Source organism: Hippocampus zosterae, chromosome 10 (genome assembly GCF_025434085.1).
Source record: "Hippocampus zosterae strain Florida chromosome 10, ASM2543408v3, whole genome shotgun sequence".
Taxonomy (NCBI): Eukaryota; Metazoa; Chordata; class Actinopteri; order Syngnathiformes; family Syngnathidae; genus Hippocampus; species Hippocampus zosterae.
The window spans coordinates 14,679,654-14,702,193 of NC_067460.1; the positions used below are offsets into that span (position 1 = coordinate 14,679,654).

The 22,540-nt window shown below is 42.7% G+C and overlaps 2 protein-coding genes across 3 annotated transcripts; one reads left to right on the forward strand and one right to left on the reverse strand.

Moving 5' to 3' along the window:
- Positions 1-905: 905 nt before the first annotated feature.
- Positions 906-5,969, reverse strand: tmem160 (transmembrane protein 160). The gene is made up of 4 exons (XM_052079305.1): positions 5,649-5,969; positions 5,539-5,563; positions 4,521-4,613; positions 906-2,711 (listed from the first exon to the last, which is right to left on the reverse strand). The coding sequence occupies exons 1-4, from the start codon at positions 5,862-5,864 to the stop codon at positions 2,383-2,385; spliced, it is 663 nt and encodes a 220-aa protein (XP_051935265.1). The 5' UTR covers positions 5,865-5,969; the 3' UTR covers positions 906-2,382.
- Positions 5,970-9,443: 3,474 nt separating this feature from the next.
- Positions 9,444-21,583, forward strand: egln2 (egl-9 family hypoxia-inducible factor 2). Of its 2 annotated transcripts, XM_052079220.1 has the most exons (6): positions 9,445-9,746; positions 10,222-11,649; positions 18,646-18,765; positions 19,575-19,711; positions 20,570-20,637; positions 20,753-21,583. In XM_052079220.1, the coding sequence occupies exons 2-6, from the start codon at positions 10,450-10,452 to the stop codon at positions 20,803-20,805; spliced, it is 1,578 nt and encodes a 525-aa protein (XP_051935180.1). In that variant the 5' UTR covers positions 9,445-9,746; positions 10,222-10,449; the 3' UTR covers positions 20,806-21,583. The 2 variants fall into 2 exon arrangements, with proteins under 2 accessions (XP_051935181.1, XP_051935180.1); XM_052079221.1 differs by lacking the exon at positions 19,575-19,711 and having other exon boundaries at positions 9,444-9,746.
- The last annotated feature ends 957 nt before the right edge of the window (positions 21,584-22,540 follow it).

Sequence of the window (22,540 nt, forward strand, 5' to 3'; positions counted from 1 at the left end):
TTAAGTGTTGCTTGACGAGCCTGTACTGCATAGGTGTCAAACTCAGCTCCTGGAGGGCCGCTGTCCTTCATGTTGTCCAAGTCTCTCTGTTGCAACACACCTGATTCAAATGATCAGATCATCGGCAAGCTCTGCGGAAGCCTGACATTGAACCTGTTCATTTGAATCGTTCATTTGAATCATGCGTGTTGCAACAGGGAGACTTGGAAAACATGCAGGACAGCGGCCCTCCAGGACCTGAGTTTGTCACCTACGCTATACTGTATTGTTGTCATGTATGTGACGTCACTGAAGGCCTAAGGTTAAAATGAACGGCCGCCACTGATGTACAGTCTACCCGTGGTCCCCAACCACCGGGCTGCGGGCCGGTATTGGGCCACAGGTCACTTTGATGAACGCAAAAAAATTCTTACACCTGGTTTATTTGTTATCCATTGCAAAAGAAAAAAAAAACTTGTACTTTGAAAAGCGACCGGATTCTCTGCATTACATCCGTGAGTGTCGGAGTATTGTGTATTTCCGGTGACAGGTGGTTACTGATCCATTCATGAACGAAACTTTTTTTTTTTACTATTTTAGTTATACATTTCAGGCACGTTATATTTGTTCTGTGATGCTTTGTTGGCCCATTTCAGGAGAACTCTGCTAATGGTTACATAAATGTGTCTTCATGTTTGTAATATCAACAAAAGACCCCAGTTTTTATGTTTCTCATATCATTCATGGTCTTTATTTGTTCTCTGTTGTGTTGCATGTTGAAGCGTTACCAAAGTGGTCATATTAAAGCGTTGGCGATTTCCTTGTCATGGTGTTGGAGTCGCCAGTGACGGTACATAAAAATACACAATGGATTCATGTTTGTTGATGTCGCATTTTATTCGAGTTACCACTAAGAAACAAGCAGCTTCGCTCATGTAATGTTTTATTTCACTTTATGACGTGTACACTGACAGGAAGAGTGTACACCAACCAGTAAACAATAAATACAAATAAATCCCCAGCCACCATGTACAACCACCATCTGAGAAATTGCAAGACTGCACTTTCTTAACTGTAATTCAATGTTTTATTACAATTTGCACTGAGAAAAAAAACTGACTATACAACAGGAGCTAAACAAAGTGCTAAAATTGTTTGAAAAAGAAAATGCGTACTCTAGCATTAAAACAAAAAAAGTTGCTGTAAGCCCTTGTTGAATCGCATTTACAAATAACAATCCACCCACAAGCTCACATGAACGGAACAGCATAGTAAACATAACTGCACCAACAGGACACCGTTTAGGTATGACTTTACAATCTCGAGTGGCTATCAAAAGTGTACAAAAATGCCAGATTTTTGTGAGATCAATAAATGAGACCAAGATAAACCATTTCAACCTTTCCTCTACCAAAAACGTTAAACATAAAAGTACAATTTTTAAAAAATCTTTCAACTCAACTCAACTGTATTGAGCAAGGGGAATTAAAAATAAAATTATGTAATTCGGCGAGTTAGTGGCCAGAATTAACAATGACATTCAAAATAATATTCACCTGTTCTAGTTGGCCTTTGGTAACTTTTTTTTTTTTTTTTGCTTGCCAGCAGAAGCCTAAAAGTTTTGTGCCAACACTGACATAAAAAAAAAAATCCCAACACATGTCGTCAAATGTCTTCTGGTCAGAAACTAATTATGAACAGTTCCAAATAGCAGTCAGTGACAGAAAAAAAAACCTCAGGAAAAGCCTACGAGTACATTTGTAATAAATTTGAGATTAATCAGACACCTTAAAATGTGGCAGGTGTGTGCTGATTCACAATATGAATTTTAAGATGAATGGTAATGGCATATGTACCATACACTTGTACAACCCCATTATCTCAGCTATTGATTTTTACTTCCCCTCTCTTTCGCTTTATTTAATTGTACAGTTTATGGGGCACAATAGGTTTTAAATCACTTATCTTGGTCAAATTGTTTTTCCACAACAAATGGATATTTAAATAGGGGTGCGTGGAATTTTCTAATCCACTGTACATGCATATTCTCATTTTTGACACGTCAAAGATTTTATGTCGAATTAACCAGTACATTTTGATGTTAATGGTCACATTTTTCTGCATCAGAAACAGAAGTGCTTTGAGTACAATATTTCACTCCACCACAAAAAAATGAGATTTGTAATGAATCTCATTAGATTGTGCAAGTGTACCTAACATTGTGGCCTGAGAGTGTAGATAATGATGCGTGGGGTAACTAGTAAAAAAAGGGGCCCTGTAATTTAAGTCCATAGTTGGCTTTGGCCCTTTTAACACCCACATTTAGGTTTGCTTGTAGTGAGATGCACGGCCTGCATTCAAACATGCAGACACACATTTGCACGTACACAGACTGGAAGACTTCTATTTGTCGGCCCCCTTGTTCTTCCCGTCATCGGCGTTGGGGTGCCTCCTGTCGTGGGGTGGGCCTCGGTAGCCACCGTGCTCGCGTCGATCCCGGCACTCCTGGCACTCTTCACCCTCGTCGTCGTCCTCGTGGATAATCTCCACCTCGAGGCGACCGATGTAGAGGGATACGGCGCACAGCCAGAAAAGACCCACGCTGCCCACCACGGCCCCCTGGATCAGCAGGGCGGGCACGGAGAGCAGCATCAGCCTTCGCAGAGTCAAGAGGCTGGCCACGTAGGAGGCGCCGCCGAAGGACACGCAGGCGCCGCCCAAGATGAAGAAGGCTGCGGGAAAATACACATTGTATTATTACATGGCAGTAAATGAAGGATGGATGGTGATGAAATTTAATGTGACTATGAGGCCAGGATGTAGGGGGCCAACAAAGTGGGTAAAATATTAAATCAGGACTACTGTGTACTATGGCTCTACACATTCTCACACCTGAGTAATGTGCTAACTACAATGAGATTCACATTCTGTATCCTGTATGCGACAATTAATTCATGATTAATGTCTTGTCTGTGAAGTGATTCTCTTTGAAAACTGTTTGGAAGTATGTATTTATTAAGGGTGTGGAAAAATAATCGATATTAATCGATACATCGATGCGCACGTGCGCGATGCGAGTGCATCGGCTCATTCACTGGCTATGACGCGATTGACGGGTGAAATCGCGATTCATCACAATGCATTGATGGGTATCGGTAAAATCCGATTCAAGCGCCGTTTTATTCATGTTAAACGTCACCTATCTGCCCTTTCCTAGGCGCAATGAATGCACCATCATTGCTTTGCGTTTTGTGTTGAATACGGACGGTAGCCGTGCGTCACATACAGTCCAGTACACAACTAGCGAAACATTATGGAAGTTAGTGCAAGCAGCAGCGAGGAAACTACTATATTTAATGCAGCCGCAACATTCAAATCTTATGTTTGGAAATACTACGGCTTCGAAAAGAAAGACTGAAAGCTTGATAAAACCTCCGTAATTTGCAAGGAATGTCACACTAAGAAGCCATACAACGGCAGCACCACAAATATGCAGACCCACTTAAAACGATGGCACCAGATCACCGACAAGTTTCCCTCCCGCTCCCCCGCTTCCCCGCCCAGTTCCTCGTCGGACACCGGAGAAACTCTTGGTAAACCAGGTCAGGATCAGAAAAAAAATTGCCTCTTATTTTGGGAGTCCCCTTGCAACTCACTGTGACCGTGCAATGGCTATAACTAAGGCCACTGGTTATTTCATATGCAAAGACCTCCAGCCTTAGCGTGGTGGACAATGAGGGTTTCAGACAGCTCGTGCACGTTTTGGAACCCAGGTATAAAATACCAGACAGGTCTGTGTTCACTTACAAACATATTCCCGATGTGTACAACAAAGTGAGAAGTGAGATTACTGTGTCGCTGAACAGTGCGCAAAGAGTTGCACTTACAGTGGATGGGTGGACATCTTGCGCTATAGATTCATATATATATATATATATATATATATATATATATATATATATATTATATATAATTATATTTCATATAAAACACTCAGTGAGAATAGTCTGTTTGTATTTACACTATCGCAACAGCTGTCTCAGGTGCCAAATTGTTTACATTTTCTTTGCACAAAACCCAATTGTGAAAGGGCTTAAATAAGTTGTTTTACAAGTTCTACTCTTTATAAGGAATAAAGTGGTATCCTTTTTGTAATACCATACTGAATTCCATCTTTTAAAAAGCATTTTTTCTTTGCTTATTTGCATGTTTAATTGCACAATATCGCAACAAATTGCATTGTATCGTATCGGATCGCATTGATTTGAACTTGATGTGTATCGCATCGTATCACATCGTGACGACGGTTAAACGTATCACATCGTATCGCCAGAAAATTCCATGTATCGTTTAAGTATCGCATCGCTGGCAGTGTATCGAGATGTGTATCGAATCGTCCTCAGTGCTGAGATTCACATCCCTAGTATTTATGGGCAGTTTTCATTATGTGATATTTCACAAAATTATAAGTTCTGAGAGACGCTTGTGATATTTTTTCCCTGTAAAATGCCACACGTGTTTCAGCTGCTTTGTTCATTTACCGTAGGCCGCCTCACGTCCCACTTCGCTCTGCACAAAAGCGATGACGCCGATTCCCGTTGCAAGCAGACCATTTCGGAACCACGAGAGAAAACCTGCAAGCAAGGTAGTCAAAAAACAGGATTCAAGCAACTTGATGATATTAACACTGTACTGGAGGTTCTCATATTGATGACCGCCAACGAAAGGGAAGAACAATTTATGAGAACAGCACTGGCACTAAAGTTTTATAATAAGGCAAATAATTTGACTCAAGAACAAAGACAAATTGTAACGTGGTATTGGGAGGCACAGAAAGAAGCAAGCCAGAAAATCTGTTTTAAGGAAAGAAAGAAAGGAAGGAATGGAAGAAGGAAAGATGCAAAATAAAAAGGAAGGTTTCTGAGGTCAGATTAATTTGACCTCATAAAATCAAAATGTTATGTATAATAAATCTGATATTGTTTTTTTGTCATTCTGATTAAGCTATTGTGTTTGTTTAAACAGATGCATGGGGAAAAGGACCTTGAAAAAAAATATTGCATACTGAATCACAATCACAATGTTGTGGGGGAATATTGCAGTAATTTTTTTTCGAAATCATTCAGCCATAATTTTGAGTGAAAGAGTCAGAAAAGCGCAGACGTCCTTGGCAATACAGTACAGTATACGGTACGATTCATGGGTCAATAACCTTAAGTGAATTTGGCAATTCAGCTCCTCTAGAGAACAGCAAGTTGTGCTGAAAGAATGAGCAGTTACTCATATAATTTCAAAAAGTCAAATAGTTTCTCTGTAACGGATATACTGTAGTGAATTTTAGGTTCATCCTGAAATTTCACCTGAAAGCACAATTAATAATGCTCAAAATGACAATGTCCGTCCCATCTGAACACAGAGATAGACTTAAATACCAGTCGACATTCTCTGCCACTTTAACGAGTTAACTGTTAATTTTACATCAAGCTGAACTGCCGGCACGACTTTTGCTGTCATTGTATTGAACTGTAGAGAGGAGATGTGTTCCGCCTCTAGTATTACCTGTTTCGTGAGACTTCCTCAGCATCTGCCAGGCGAAAAAAGTGAATTATTTTAAACCCACAACGAATTAAGTACGGGAGCTGACAAAGACAGTAAACGCATTGGCTTACCAAAGCGTCTGCCTTGTCAAGGGCAGTGAGCTGATATTGTTGTGGTGGTAACTCCGATGACGGGCTTTTCCCCCACGGCCCCTTCTCCGTAAATTGCCGCCGCGTGGTGCCCGACTGAGCGCCGCCAGGAGGCCGCGGCGGTCTCGCGACGATGCGGGACAAGTGTGACGCGGCCATGGGCAACTGCCTCCGCAGGAACAACCGCAAGAAGGTCATCACATCGCTCGTAGGAGAACCGCTTAAATCGAAAGCGCTTTTGGTGGGTGGGGAGTATCAACACGACATCGGCGTGAACTCTGAACTCTTACGGAGTCAACGATCAATCAGGAAGACGAAAGCGGCGTCGCAAACTGGGTGAGTCGAATCGACGCAGCGCCCTCTATGTTCAAAAATGGAAGACAGCAACTGATTTTATGCAGGTCATGAAACACACGGTGGCGCCAGAAAGTTAATGATCGATAGTTAGATGAACGAGACTGGTTAATCCTGACCACAGCCACATCTCTATTTACAAGAGAGTGTATATACTTGTGCAACCATGTTGTCGCAATAGTTTATTTTTACTTCCCCTCTTGAAAACAATTATAGATCACTATAATCGGTGGGTTTGGGGGGGAGTAACCGATTTATTTTGGTCTCATTGTTTTTTATAACAAAAACCTGGCATCTGAGCAGGGTTGTTCTTTTTATATCAACTGTCGATAGAGTCTATGTGAGAATCATTTACTATACTTACATGTCCTCATTTACGTAAATTGACGTTCACTTCCTTAGGTTTTTTTTGTTGTCTTTTTTGGAGACGGCTGTGAGAATTTGAAACAACTCTTCTTGTCATCCCTGATTGCTCCGTTTATGGGGAGCTCTACGGGGGCTTTACATGGGAGTATTTGTGTGTGCGTGTGTGTGTTGACAGTAGGGTCTTAACAAGGGCCAAACGTTTGATGTGATTTACAGTTGACCTTCTGCTCGCTCTCACGCTACTGTCCCGAACACAATGGAACAGCAGGTGTTTGTACACACAACACATGTTCACAATTGTTTACAAAGATTCTTTAACCTAGAAGTCTGTATTTGCTCGGCCAATAACTTAAAGACTATTATTTTCCCTATTTGTCAGGTCAGCATTGCAAACGAGAATATGTTCTGAATTGCCTTCCCTGGATAAGCAAAGGCTACACCTAAAATAAATAAACACATACATTTCCTTGTTTTTGAAAACATTTTTATTCTTGAATTTTTGTCCATATACGCTTGTTATGTCCTATGTCAGGCGGAGCAGCATGCAGGAAACAAAAATATTTTATTTCAATTTGAATTAAAAAGAAATCAAAGCCCTAAGGCAGGGAAGCAGGAACAAATGTTGTTGCCTAACTAAAAATAATAGAAGTAACTCTTGGTATCTTGGAAAGCAGTTCCACATCACTGCTAAATCGGCATGAGCAGGCAATTGCCCGGGGCCCAGAGATGTCCGAAGCCACCCAATGTCTCATTAAAAGAGACTTAATAAAGTTGTCATCAATTTAAAGCTATTATCATGATTCACAGTCCTAAATCACTTCCTTAAGAACACATGAAAATACTGAATCTGTCATTGCTGTCATGTGCTCCCCCTTTTCTTCTCATGCAATGGACTAGTCCATCTTCTTACTGCCATGTGCAAACTCATGAAGGGGGTTTAAAAATAAAACTCTTCGTGCAAATGCCCAAATGCGCTCTTTATGTCAACTACAACCACAATAATAAGAATGTTGAATGAACATCTCTCTGACAAAACTGCATGTGTCTGTCTTTGTAAAGGCAGATTTTTGGATTATGTTGGACATTATACAAGCAATCCTAATCTTGTTGTGAATACAAAATGGGAGTTTAGGCCACTGGAAAAGCAAAAACAAACCAAGTCAGCAACCACTTGGCCTTCCACCTTCCTTTGACTTTCCACTGCCCTCTCGACTTTATTCTGGTGGTGTGAAGAGGGAGATGAGGAGAAAAAGGAAGAGATGTATACGTGCAGTGCTGCACTACTCTGGATGGCTCCAGCCAGCTGTGTAGGGAACGCTGACGTTGCATACGCAAAGACAACGCTGTTATTCTTGTTACTGGAACAAACTCAATGAGAAAGTGAAGCAAATTTAATAGCAGTGAAAAAGATGGGATGCTGCTGCCTGGATCAAAGACTAAAACCTCTCCATTTTATCAAATCCTGTGAGAGCATACATTGTAAGACAAAACAGGATACAGGATGTGAAGCTCATTTAATAATGCAGGTGTGAAAATGTCCATGCTTGCAAGACCCCCCCCCCCCTTTCTTTTTAAATGATGTGATGTCATGATGCACAGTAGCTCTGATTTTAGTATGTTTATCACCGCAGCAACTCTGATGTTACTGACTTTGTCAGGCCACCTGCATCCTGCCCTGATGGTCACATTATACAGTATTTCATCACCTTCAATCCTTCATTTACATGTAACTTTATTCCGGAGTATAACACAGGATTCTACAAGCAAAAGCAACATGTTCATGTTACAAGAATGTTCCCTCCTTGTAATCCATCCAAATTTATGACTCCCATGTCACGGAGATTTCTTTTCAAACGGTTGAAGATAAAGAGAAACATACTCTTATCAGCATATACCGTTGTATGGGGTGTGTGTTGCAAGTTTAGCTTAACGTGCTGACCTCAAACGAGTACATAAAATGTGGTACTTTTAAAGACAAAAAACAGTCATTCACAAGAGAACGTCACCACTATGAAATTTTCAATTCAGATTCAGATACAAATACAGATTTTTTTTTTTTAAACAACTCTTTCGGTGAAATGTTCGTTGCACACGCAAACGTGCCCGTCTGTTGTTGTGCGCACAAGGCCTTGACAAAACTTGTGTTGAGGAAAAACTGTGAAATTTGCCAGTGTGACCTTGTTTGCTGTTTATGGTCGACCCTTTGCAAACGATTTGCTGTGTAGCCATGATGGCATTATTTTTCTTCGTGTCCTCCTCGTCCAATGTGCATCTATAGTCCAGCAGTAAATTACACAGGTTACGTATTGTTGGACCCATTATGGATGTAACCGTATGTTGAAAATGTTGGCATAAACGTGAAATATATTGGTAGTCCAGTGGTTAGCACGTCGGCTTCACAGTGCAGAGGTACCGGGTTCGATTCCAGCTCCGGCCTCCCTGTGTGGAGTTTGCATGTTCTCCCCGGTCCTGCGTGGGTTTTCTCCGGGTGCTCCGGTTTCCTCCCACATTCCAAAAACATGCATGGCAGGCTGATTGAACACTCTAAATTGTCCCTAGGTGTGAGTGTGAGTGTGAATGGTTGTTCGTTTCTGTGTGCCCTGTGATTGGCTGGCAACTGGTTCAGGGTGTCCCCCGCCTACTGCCCGGAGACAGCTGGGATAGGATCCAGCAACCTCCGCGACCCTAGTGAGGATCAAGCGGCTCGGAAGATGAATGAAAAAATATTTTAGGGGGGGGGGGTCAACCAAAACGAATTAATTCCTACCAATCAAGTTACATATGTAAAGTTCATTAATAATAAACGTTGTTACGTACGAGGCATGTTATCGAAATGTTTTTGTCACGTTGTTGGATAAATATGAATAAATATTGATTCCGAACGGTTCTGGGTGTACATTATATGGCGGTGAGGTTTTTGTATAGCATTAATGATTTCTATAATTGTAACGTGATAGCAGTCGTATTAAGACGTGTATTAAATAAGGGGAATTCATTGGTGGGCGGTCGGCTTCGCCACAGTAGCGAGCGACTGGTGGTCACATGGCCCACGCGCGTGGCGACGAGAGGGAGTGGACGTGGGAGTTGGGGGAGGGAAGATGAGAGGACCACATCGGGTCCACTCACAGAGAAACACGAGGACCGTCGAAAGGAGCGTTTCCACCCATCTCCCTTGGTCTTCCCGTGACGAACCGACTCGTTTCTTTTTTGTTATCATCCTCGCGTGCATGAGCGTGTTTTCGATGTACGTGGGAAGGAAAGAACGCTGCGTGGATTGGAGAAGATCATTCCGGAAATAACATGCGTACACGCAGACCGTCACGTACGCTCGGGAGTGAATTTGCATTGCCGTGGGTTGAAGTAAGTGACTGCGCATCAGGGATTATTTCGTCTCACTGTGTTTTGTTTTCAACTCTCATATGTTGATGTTTTAATGGACAGAAGCTATAGATATATGCATGCAACGCGAGTGTCAGGAATAACCCGATGACCAAAAGTTATTTAGCCGGTTGGCGAAGACGTCAACAGTTTGGAGTGTACATATCTAAACGAGTTTCTTTTTAGGGCTAAATGTATAATGGCATATTAGTGCCGGGTGTCATCATGTGAGAGTCAATAGAAATACCCAATTAACCAATTTAGTGGCAAAGATTGTTTAAAATAAGCTTCTTCTATGACAATTTGGTTGTGTGGTGACAATAATGTGCACTTCATGTCAAGAAAGCTAGATAAATAATAAAACGGTAACTTTAACTCAACATTTATTGCCCGCTCTGAAAAATGCCATGTGCCATGCTATTAATAGGCCTAACGTGTATCATTTTACTCTTCACAGATACACAACAGGTCCTCAAAATGTTCCTGAGAATAATGCAAGCCGCTCTACAGCGTGGTTCTGTTCAGGGTAATAGTTGATGGTTGTCACGATAGCAGGAAAAACAAGGCGAGGACATGAAAGTGGTTGCGTCAGAGCTCCTCTCCGTCAGACGACCCAGCCACTCAGCTAAAAGATGAAGGGCGGACATGGGCTACGTGCACATCCAGCGTCGCATGACGTGATAAAATGGAGAATTTGGGAGGCGCAGACCTCTTGAAGCCAAGCTCTGCCTCCTGCAAATCGGTAACCGTTTCAGCGTCTCCGCATAGGAGGATCAGCACCCAGCAGCTCACCGCTACACCAGCCGAGCTAGTGTACACGCGCCCGACAGACATGGGGATCAACGGCCTGTGTGGAGTGCGGGTCGGGGGTCCGACTGCTGACGAGTTTCTGGCGGGTCTCGCTTCCCAAAGCGACCCCCGCGGACTCACAACCCCGACCAAACAATGCAGAACTGGCTTGCCGCTCTCCAGCGTTGGTGTAGCGTCTCTGTCTGTGGAAGGAACCCCCGCGAGCGCTTTTGCCCACACACCAAAGCCTGCACAAATGAAAGAGACCTCGGGGGCCCCCGTGTGCCCCGTCACCAGCAGAGCCTGTCTGTTAGAGAATGCGGACCCTGCTATGATAAGGAGGATCAATAATGACATAAGAGCTCGACAGCAACAACAGAAGAGGAGAGGTGGGGAGAACCGGGACTTTGTTTCTGAAACTCTTACTGGGTCAGCAGGCGTGGAGGATCCCGTAGACGCAGTTTTCACCTCTATGGAATCTGACTTGAAGCGAAGGAGATTGGCTGATGGAAGTATTGCTCACAATTTTTCAGGTGCTCGACTGACAGCTGATTGCAGTAAGAGTTCCTTGAGTGACCAGTTGATGACTATTCAGAGTGTCACTCCCCAGACTTCCTTCATCCCAACAGTCCCCTCACCCCAAATTATCCAGCACAACATATATCAGCCAGCCACCCTTGTCCTTCCATATGACTGCAGTCAGACACCCCCCATGGAGGGTAATGGAATTCCAACACCTCCGCCGTCAGACGCGTCTGTCTGCTCAGCTGAGCGTGTAGCTCTTCAGTTCATCGTGCCCTGCATGAAGAACTACGGCATCTGCATTAAGGACAACTTTCTTGGCCCCGTGTTAGGCGAACGGGTTTTGGAGGAAGTTGAAGCCCTAAATCAGAATGGAAAATTCCGAGGAGGGCAGCTGGTGAGCCAGAGGGGCATTCCTTCTCGGAGTATCCGAGGTGACCAGATTGCCTGGGTGGAAGGACGCGAGCCAGGGTGTAAGAACATCGGAAGTCTGATGTCTTTTATCGACGAGGCCATCATGTATAGCGCAGCCAATGGACAGCTGGGGGACTGTGTCATCAATGGACGGACTAAGGTGAGAGGGTATTTGGGGTTTTTTTTTTACATTTGGAGTTTGATCATGGTCATGTAATGTCGGTCGCATATTTACTTCTCCATAAACGTGGTTGAAGTGCAGATTGCCCAGTGGGCAGATTATTTCCTTCCTCCTGGCTTTTTGCCTACATTTAGGCCTGCCTCAACGAGTGCCCTCATCATACTGGCACCCAGAGGAAGAAAAATGCATGTGATGCTGTATCTCCTGGAAATCAGTCCAGCCATCTGTGGCTTTGAAGGCAACGCTACCCCTTTTTAGGTTTAACTCAACTCGACTGTAATTATAGAGCACTTTCAATCAGCCACCGCTGCATACAAAGTGCTGTACATGCAACCAACATATACAACAGGAAAGCAACAAATTGATAACAAAGACGGTCTAAAGCTCCCAACAGCAAAACCAAGAACAAATCTGAGTCATGCTCAGTCAAATGCCAAAGAATACAAGTGAGTTTTGAGGCGGGTTTAAGTACGTCCAACGTGATACTGTAGTTGTCAGTAGGAGTACATTTCTGTCTCTGTAGGACTTATTGTCAACGTTTAGGTAACTATTGTTGAAAAAAAAAAAGCTTCCAGAAGCAAATGACAGTCCGTCAAAATGCGGAATCTGGTTGAAATGGTCACCGGAACCTGAGAACAACGCACCAAGAGTTGGGAAAATTGCATGATGGGTTCCAGTGAAATCGTTTTTGTGTTGATGGGGTGTGGGAGGATCAATGGGAAAGCCTTTTTGGGAAATGTTTTTGTGTGATATCGCCTACAGAAATTCCAGTTAAAATGTAATTCCTTCAAATTGGAGTTAAACAGAATTTGATTATTTTGCTCTTTTATCTACTCGGCCCTTTTGCTTTATCTGTTACCCTGGGAACCCCTTCTCAGATTGGGTGACAAGTTTCAGTTAAAATATTCCCCAATAAGATCGTACAAGCTGGAATTTCAATGGGTTGTTGAGCTCGATGTGTCAAAATTACTGTGACTTTTCAAACGGCGTCTCTTGCCCTAAAAATTTGACTGACATAATGCAAATGGGGCATTTGTGAGAAAGGCAATTAATGTGTGCCATAGACCTGGACATGTACTTTCATTATCATTTTTTCCCCTGAATTTCATTGTTTTGGAGGATTTTAGAGGCCTTTGATTCGCTCTTTCCAGGTTTTGGGGAAAAGCATCATCACCGTCATCTGAGAATTGACTCCACCGATTGTCACTTGCATATTGATCTCCGTGTTTCACACAATTCTTACCGTCTAGCAACTTAGTTCAACCCTTCTGTGTCGGACCAGTCATAGCCTCAAACCCTTACCCAATCCGTTGCCATTTACATAAGACCGAGGCCGTGTTTAAACAGCGCCGCCGTCTCTTTGGCGAACTTTGCTTCCCCAGTACCGCAGCGCTGTAGGGGCACTCGGACAGAAGGATGGCGATACAAAACGGATCAGGTGGTTTTATACATGAGGTATTTAGTCTCTCAATAACTTTGGTGGGTTGCCAGTTTCCATAGTGTCCTTGTGAAAGACTGCGTAAGACATTGCAGCAATAGATATAGAAGAACAAAAGAGGACGATCGGGGAGGGGTGTAACTGAACAGAAGGTCACGTTTGCGTTCCTTGCCAATGGTTAAATTCCATTTTTAACACCGATTGTAAATGTTTCGTCATCCCATCCAATTTCTTCTGACTTATTTCTGGCTCCTTCACTGCTATGTAATCAGAGCAGCTCACTTTTTTGGGAGTTAGAGATTTTGCCTGGAGTTTCCTTGGTAACAGGCCCATACAGAGCAGAGCTCTATGTTGTCTGAAACATGGGCAAAAACAGTAGCAGCAGAACATTGCGTTGCTATGCCACACCTCTCATTGGTCAGCGGGAGTGAGCTTGTTCAGTATGTCTGATTTTGGTCAGCATCTAGTGGATGCAGTTTTGCAGTATGTCGGGTTGTCTCATGATATGAGAGCCATGCAACATAATCGGTGCCATTCTGAGAGCGTCTGCTGCAGCAAGCCTGTCCTCAGATGCCCTTTCCGATGCTTCGTAATGTCTGCTGAAGCTGGCAGGATCAACATGTACAGCTGTTATACAACTTGCAGCTCCAGATGTAGACCGACATTTTATTTGTTTGATGTGAAGCTCCGTCCTTTCAGATAGTGGAGATTTAAAAAATATATATGATTGAAGGTGAAAAAGGACAAGACATTTTTGATGATGCATTCTTCTTCCAATTGTGTAACTGAATATTTAGTAAACGGAGCGAGACGGGGAGCTATTTCCACATCTATATATTGATCAACAACTTTTCGTCTTAAATATCTTTGGCCCATTATGTAATATAGGTGTGTTGTCACGGGGTCTTGTTTGTTCTTCACCAGCTGGATCCCAACACACACACACACTGCAATTTATGTCGCATACAGAGCAGTGTGTTTGTTATTTTTTTCCCTTAAATATCTTTTAAATGAATGGACGTTGGTTTAACCTCTGTTTGGTAATTAGATGCTATATTTCAACAGAGATTCATACATCCTGATCAGTATTGCCGCCTACATCACCACAGTGGAGTTCAAATAAAACTGTCCTTGGTTTGAAATACACGCGTTCACTTTTAATTGAAGAGGTCTGACAAAAACGGACATTCACCATTCAGGAATTATTTATATTATTCCAAGTACCTACATTTTCTGGGTCTTGGAAAATTGACTAAGAAGGTTTTATTAAAAAAAAAAAAAGTAAAGTCATGTTGCTGTAGCAGAAGTGATACATGTTCTAAACAGCAAGTAATTTCTTTCTCATATATTTAAGCAGAAATTTTGCGAATAAAAATTGAACCATGAGAGAGTTGTTTGTACACATAGTAGGCTTTTATTCCTTTAATTATCCAACAGACTTGTGTGTAAAAACAGTGATACGTATAAATCATGTCTGATGTTAATTCATGTAATATCCTCTCCGTTTAATTAATCCAGTGTAGAAATGTGATAACATGGCAGTCTCGTAGCATCATTCCCCACATGGAAATGTGGGGAATGATAATGTCTTTGAATGTGACTTTTGACCCATTACTGAAGATTCATGACAATTCCCCGTAACTCTTAACTGATTAATGAGGGAGACATTAAGTATTGACCCATAAAGAAATTAAAGCAGCACTGGTATTCCTTATCAAGTTCCACGATATTAGACTTTGTTCGGTGATGACAACTTGATAGTTGATTAATTGCGCCTTGAAGAAAGTGCAACAATTGCGTTGTCTTGCTTAAACCGGCAGTAAATTGTTGTTTCCTTCTCAACTAATTCAGAACGTTGAGGAGAAAAAAAAAATCCCTTCCCATCAAAAATATTTGAAAATCACAGTTGATATGTTTGCTCGTTTTGGCATGAAGGACAAGTCGTTAACGCCTACCCTACAATTTTGAGTTTCAGGATTTGAATCAGGCCTTGCTTTCTGTTTGTAGTTTGCATTTTCTCGCCGTGCTTGCTTGGGTTTTCTCGGTACTTCAGTTTTATCCCACGTTCCAAAAGTACTGTATGTGTCTTACATTTAGTGAAAGCTTTGAATTGTCCATTAGTGTAAATGTGAATTTGAATGATTGTTTGTGTGAATGTGACTCGAGACCAATCCAGCGTGTCTCAAGTTGAAGTCGGCTGACGCAGGCTCCGACTTACTCATGATCTTAATGAAAGCGTAATGGATGGATATTGTTAATTTTTCTCATTTGTCAAAATAAATCTTGTTGAATACCAGTCCCTCTGGGGACAGATCATGCAATGATAAACATTGGGAACAAGGGTTATTACTGGAGATTAGTTGGGGACCTTCTCTGCCTCTTGCTTTTATTTACATGCTGCATCTCTTCCATTCGACCTCAGTGCTGCCTCGCATCTCGTGGCACAACTTTGTACCATACTGACGGTGACTTAAATTTGGACTTTTCTGCAACTGAAACAAGTCAAAGAGAAGAATTACTTTCAAATACGGTACACAACATAGCAGTGCTATGAACGATAAACTGTAAAATATGCCGGTAGCTTCTAGAGCCCCCGGCACTCGTCTCATAGCTGCTAATCACAAAATGGACGCACCCTCTCAGTTTACTTTTGTTCTTGTGCAGAAGTGAATCGTCTCCGGATCAGGTCGGCCATGTGGCTGACGCACATCGGTCGTCAATGGCGGTGTTCGTCGAAGCACGAGTTGCATGGGACCAATTAGACTTCAATTTACTGTGGGCACTGATGTCAGCAGAGATGTGACGTGAACCGAGGACCCTTAGATCAGATTGCGGCATGCTGTGTCCTGCCGCATGACGTTTGTTGTTTGTTTCTGTATGCATGTTTGTGTGCGTCGGGTCACTTGAGTGCATGTGTGAGACTGCATCACTGATGTTTACTGGAGTAAATTCTGAGTTGAAAGATATTCCCCCATACATGCTAAGAGAATTGTTGGATGTTTGTAATTTTGAGAGCACAAGTCAAGCAAAATGTGACGTTCCATGTAATTGGTCGTATTTTGCACAACGAGCAAAAGGTAAGTTTATAAGAGGGATTTTTGTTTTTGCTTTAGCTATGATATCAAAATTAATCTTCTTCTTCTATCTATATATATATATATATATATTGCGCGTCGTCCCGCACGCGGTCTGTCCTTTCGTCTGTCCCTTTTCAAAACGTACCTACTTCACCGCGCCGCTGCGCGCCGCCCCTGCGCCGCTCAGGCAGTGGCTCACTACGATCGCGCGGGCATCTTAGCGAAAAAATGTTGTTGACCCACAAGCATTGCAATGAAATTGTTAATTATTTAGTAGAGCTAAACGTCTCTTTATTTTCGCGATAAGCAATGAAGATGAACAAAAAGTTGAACCAAGCAACAACACTTTTGTGGGCCGAAGGCCCACCTTACCAGCCTTCCGCAGGAACTAGCTGACGAGCCGGCCGGAGGGGGGCGAACCAGCTAGTATTAATAGTATATGATTGACAGTAAACGGAATTCGAACTTACTGCTGATGTACATTTCAGAGTACTTTTTCTACCTCACAGAAGGAGTTGAATCACTACTTCTACGTGAGACTAATCTTACACAAGTATTTCTACTTCTATTTAACTACATACTCTGAGTACTTTACCCACCTCTGAGCTCATAACATCTGTGCATTGAAATACATGTGTGTGTGTGTGTGTGTATATATATAAAAAAATTTTACGTAACTTTTTTTTATGTAACATGTTTACGGTGCAGGCAAGAGATGCACTGTCTGCTGGTGTATTATGTTAATTGTACTTGATAACGGTGCCGTTATCAAGATTGCTATGTGCGTCATCTTTTCCCATGAACTGTACTCTTTATTCATCCATTTTCTGATCCTCTTTATCCTCACAAGGGTCGCGGCGGGTGCTGGAGCCTATCCAGTTGTCTTCGTACAGTAGGCGGGCGCCACCCCGGACTGGTTGCCAGCCAATCGCAGGGCACACAGAGACTCCGGTCTTCCTGTGTGGAGTTTGCATGTTCTCCCCTGGATGTTTTTTTCCAGGTACTCCACTTTCCTGCCACATTCCAAAAACATCCATGACGGGTTAATGGAATACTCTAAATTGTCCCAGTGTGTGGTTGTGAGCTCGGATGGTTGTTCGTCTGTGTGTGACCTGCGATTGTCTGGCAAAACCAGTTCAGGGTGTACCCCGCCAACTGCCCCATGACAGCTGGGATAGGTTCTAGCACGCCCGTGACCCTCGTGAGGGTAAGCTGATTAGAGAATGGAGGGATGGACATATTATGCAACTCATTTCTACTTTTGTGTTTAAATTCATAATGCGAGTTCAAATGTATGGAAAAACAGAGCAGCATTTGTAATTTGGCCGCAGGTAGGCCAATAGGCTCATGATTAATGAATGGATGTTTTTAAGGCTTGACCTCACAGTCCAAAGGTCCCAGGTTCAAATCTCAGTTGCTGTCCATCGGCCGGTGAGTGCCAATGGTGGTTTATATCTGTCCCGAAGTCAGCTGGGATAGCCTCTGGCTAAACGCTAATCAGAACAAGATGGATGAATTAAAAAAAATTCGGAAGGCCATAAGCTGTTAACTATCTAGCCATCCATTTTCTGATCCGCTTACCTCACAAGGGTTGTGAGGGGCTGTTAACTGGCAGCGCAAATTCAAAGTCACTTGGCTGCGAATGCCAAATATGAGTTGGATGCACTTAGGTCCCACCTCACTAAAAGCCACTGACAGGTGGCGGTTATGCTACAAATCTTCGTTTTGATTTCCTCAGGGTTCAACTCTTGTTGTCGCAGAACATCGACACTGGTGTCAAGCAAGCCGTGTCGAATCAATATTGCAACCGCCCGTAACCTGTTAGTCATGAATGACGCACGGCTGGAGCCGACTTGTGGTTGATCTCAAAATTACTTTTCCACCCCAGAAATCTAGACAAGCATACTTTGCTACCGCTGCTGCTGGCTATCATTATTCAGCATCTCTCCCCGCTGCCAGCCAGTACACCAGTCTGCTGTTGTTGTTACCCGTCTAGTCAGTGGAGTTGTTTAGACATTTTTTCTGTAGCCTGCACTCATGGCACCCCTTGTTGCAGTTTTCACTTCACAGCACGTTTCAAGGCCCTTTGGTGTTGGAATGCACACTGACTTAGAGCAGTCACGCAGGTCTGCGCTTACCCGTGAGAGTGACCTCCCGAACTGCCTTGCTGGCTTGAACACGGGTGTCAAGTGGGGGAAATGCCAGCGTGAGAGCATTGTTTCGATTGGGGATTTCATTGTGAGGATCATAGTGTTGACCAGTTGCTGACCTTCCACATATTTCAGTGCATTTGGCACTGTGGAAACCTCACTAGCTACATCGTTAGCATAATTGCAAAAATAGCCAATACGAGATCTGTGTCAAAAGATTTCACAACCGTATAAATCTTTGATACCTACTGCCGCTCTAAAAGGCTGTGCTGAACAAACAAAACTAACCATCCTGTTTCCTCTGTTATAGGCCATGGTTGCTTGTTACCCAGGTAAAGGTGCCGGATATGTCCGCCATGTGGATAACCCAAATGGTGACGGGCGCTGCATCACATGCATCTACTATCTCAACAAGAACTGGGATGCTAAGGTATGATAATGAAGTGAGGCCCCACTGTTGATGATGCATAAGAACTGAGTCCTGCCTAAATTAGGTCACCACAAAATGGGTTTGTAATAGTCATAAATGGCACTAAAGCACTTGATATGGACCGGATTATTAAAAAAGGGGTTGACGGATGTCGACAGGAGTTCAGATGTTCAGAGTAGCAAGGTACAGAGTTACAGCATACACACGCTGTGTGTATGCTGTAACATACACAGTGTGATTGCTGTTGTCACTGCGGTCTGTGACAACACAGATAAAGATAAATGAGCAAAGCATCAACCCTCAGCGTTCTAGTGGCCGTTTCCCACCCCAGAGGTTTGTGTTCAGTCCTCGGCCATTGCGACCATGTCGAAGTGTCCTTGAGCAAGATACTGAACTCCCAATTGCTCCTGATGCTACGTCATCAGTAAGTGAATGAGGTAACGGTGTGAAGCACTTTGAGTACCCAAGATAGAAAAGCGCTATTCAAGTGCCAGCGCAGCCCACCATGCATTTAGAATGTAGACAATCATGACCCATCAATGACTGTAATCGGGCTAATGGCTAACTAAATTATTGCTATTCAAAAGTATTAGGTAGCTATTAGCCTAAATAACATGCTGGCAAAAAATGATTTGAGAACTAACTAGCAAAAAATGGCTTGAGAACTAGCTTGTTTAACAAACCGCCAACAGAAATTGGCAATTTCCAAAATATGTGTGGGTTCACTGTACTGATTCGTTAATGCAATTTTTCCTTCCATGTAGTTTGAATGAAGCCAAAAAGGTTTTTTTTTTTTTTTTAAATCACAGACACAAGGAGGAGTTCTGCAAATCTTCCCCGAAGGCAAAAATGTGGTCGCCAACATCGAACCCTTGTTTGACAGGCTGTTAATCTTCTGGTCCGACCGCCGTAACCCACACGAAGTCAAACCGGCCTATGCCACTCGGTGAGCTTCAACTTGGAAAATCCATCCATGCATTGTCTAATCCGCTTATCCTCACAAGGGTCCGGGCATGCTGAAGCCTATCCCAGGTGTCTTGAGGTAGTAGTACACCCTGAACTGGTTGCCAGACAATCGCAGGGTACACATAGGCAAACAGCCATTTGCAGTCACAATCACATCTAGGGACAATTTAGAGAGTTCCATGAACCTGCCATTCATGTTTTTGGAATGTGGGAGGAAGCTGGAGTACCTGGAGAAAACCCACCCAGGCATGGGGAGAACATGGAAACGCCACACAGGAAAGCCAGAGCTGGAATTGAACCCTGCCCTGCACCTTTGCACTGCGAGGCAGATGTGCTAACCAGTCGATCACTGCACCGCCATCTTGGAACATTTTGAAGAATTTTCATTGACGTCACTGAAGAGCATCCATCTTCTTCTCCTAGCTGGGGGGTTTGGAGGGGGCGAGGTGGGGTCAGAGGCAGGAAGTATGTGTTTCCTGAAAGGGGGGGCATGCCGGTGGGGAGGAAGGTTCAATTGCAGGGCTCGCGCTGGTGAGGCACATACATGAGAGACAGGAATAAACAAAGCAGCCCCACAGGAGTGAGGAGACACTGTGGAAATTAACCCCTCAGTGACCGAGACATCAGCCTGTACTCCACTAACATCCCAGAATGAACACAACTCCTGTCATTTACCTGCATTTTACTATTTCGGCTACATTTACACTCTGGCTCGAAATGTAGTGTGGGATGCAATTTTGGCCATGCTCTGCATTCAGGTTTTGTTAATTTTTCTCATAGTCTATCATAGTACCCATGAGATGGTTTTCTAATAATTCAATGCTTGTTTGTCTTTCAGCTATGCCATCACAGTTTGGTACTTTGACGCCAAAGAGCGAGCAGAAGCGAAAGAGAAATACAGGCTAGGTGAGCTAATGCCCAACACACACACACACACACACCACCTTTGTTAATTCTCTGTTAAATGAGTCGGGTTATATTGTGACAAATGTGCTCTATCTCTGCTACCTTGTGTCCATAGCAACAGGACAGAAAGGTGTTCAAGTGCCTGTCAGTCAGAACAGCAGGACATGAATCCCCGCTAATCACCGGAGAGCCAGCATGAAAGCACCGTGTGCCTTTCTGAGCTCTTAATGGATGCTATAAAAGGACTTAAGGGAGTTAAACTGTCACTGGCTTGTGCAGAACAGACCGCGCTGCTCTAGTAAAGGTCAGCCCGCAGTCCTCCCCCGTGGAAAATGAAAAGTTCCTGTTCTTTAGACATCTCACTGCTTCCTTAATGAGGACAATTAACTGGAAAAAAGGACTCCTGTCTATTTTGTATGTTTGTTACTTTGCCTGTTGTTAGTAATGTGAGGAATGCTTTCCCAATTTAAAGAGGAAGAACATTCTGATTCCAGTCGGAGATACACAAGTCAATCATCAATGGGACGATTTGCGATCACTTCCTGCATAGATGTGAAATGGCCATTATGGAAGAACTGTGACTACTTGACAGTAAGGAGATGGTACTTGTTTACTCAGTACTGTGACCATCCACACTAAGCTGAATTGTCCACTGAAGATATTGGAATACAAGGTGGCATAAGCGTTTCACTTGCTCTCAATTCAATGTAATTGCTATCTAACGAGAGTCTCAGCATGAGGGAAAACTTTTCACTCTGCGTTTAGAAGTGATGTGGACAGACACCGCTTCATAGCCTCAACCTCAAACAGGGTCTCATTTAAAAGTGTGTTGTGTGCATGTGTTTAGGTGTGTATGCGAAGCCACTTGAAACTCATACTTGCTCCAAGAAAGGAAGTACAACATGCAGATGTCGACCACATGCTGACAGATAATACAATCTATACTTAGAATTAACGTTAAAAAAAAAAAAACTAAAAATAATGCTCTGCACTCACTGGCAACACCTGAATATGCATGTAATGCAGTACAAGAGCTGTATTGACACTGCAATGCCAAGAAATAGACTGATAAGCCTAAGATTTATTGTTAAAGTGAATGTTTATTCTGATGAAAGAAAATGGCAAGTGTCAGTCTGTGTGTTGGGATACATTTATTGAGTTTCCATTCTTACATTTTGACAAAAAGTTACCTAGTTGTCCTTCAATATTATCAGCTAATATCCAGGGAATAGTTTTTCAGTTGTTAATTATAATTCATGTTATATGACGAAGCAAGACATGTTGTTTCAGAAGTGTTTATCAAACTGTTTGCCCTTCAAATTAACCAGTACACCGCTACTTCTAGCTCCGTTTCAAAATGGTTGGTGAAACCTCCTCAAATTTTATTGAGCCAAAGCAATTTTTTTAAGTATGAGAGTAAAAATAAAATTAAAAGAAATCAACTTAAAAAAATAAAAAACTAAACAATGGTGAATATTTTTCACAGATTTCTAAAATAACACATTTTGCTCCTTAGTTGTAATTTCTGGCCAGCAGATGCTAGTTCGTATTTTTAAAAAATCAATTCAAGATATGAATCTTTTAGGGTTTAACTGTATTAATTTAATAATATAAAAAATATTGTAGTTGTACTTTGCAGTGGTGTAGAACCGCACTGCATCACGAAAAGGCTAGTACTGAACAGTAAATAAATGCTTTTCGTTATTTGCCCCTCTGGTGTAACCAAAGGCAACCAAAATGAACAACAATAACTATCCAAACTGACAATTATGTTTGAGTACAGATCTGCATGGGATCTTATTATGTGCATGTGCTGCTGAGTTGATAGGCTAATTATTATTGACACAACTTTTATTTCCGGACAGAAATTTACACAGGAACAATACAATCCTAAGCACAAGGT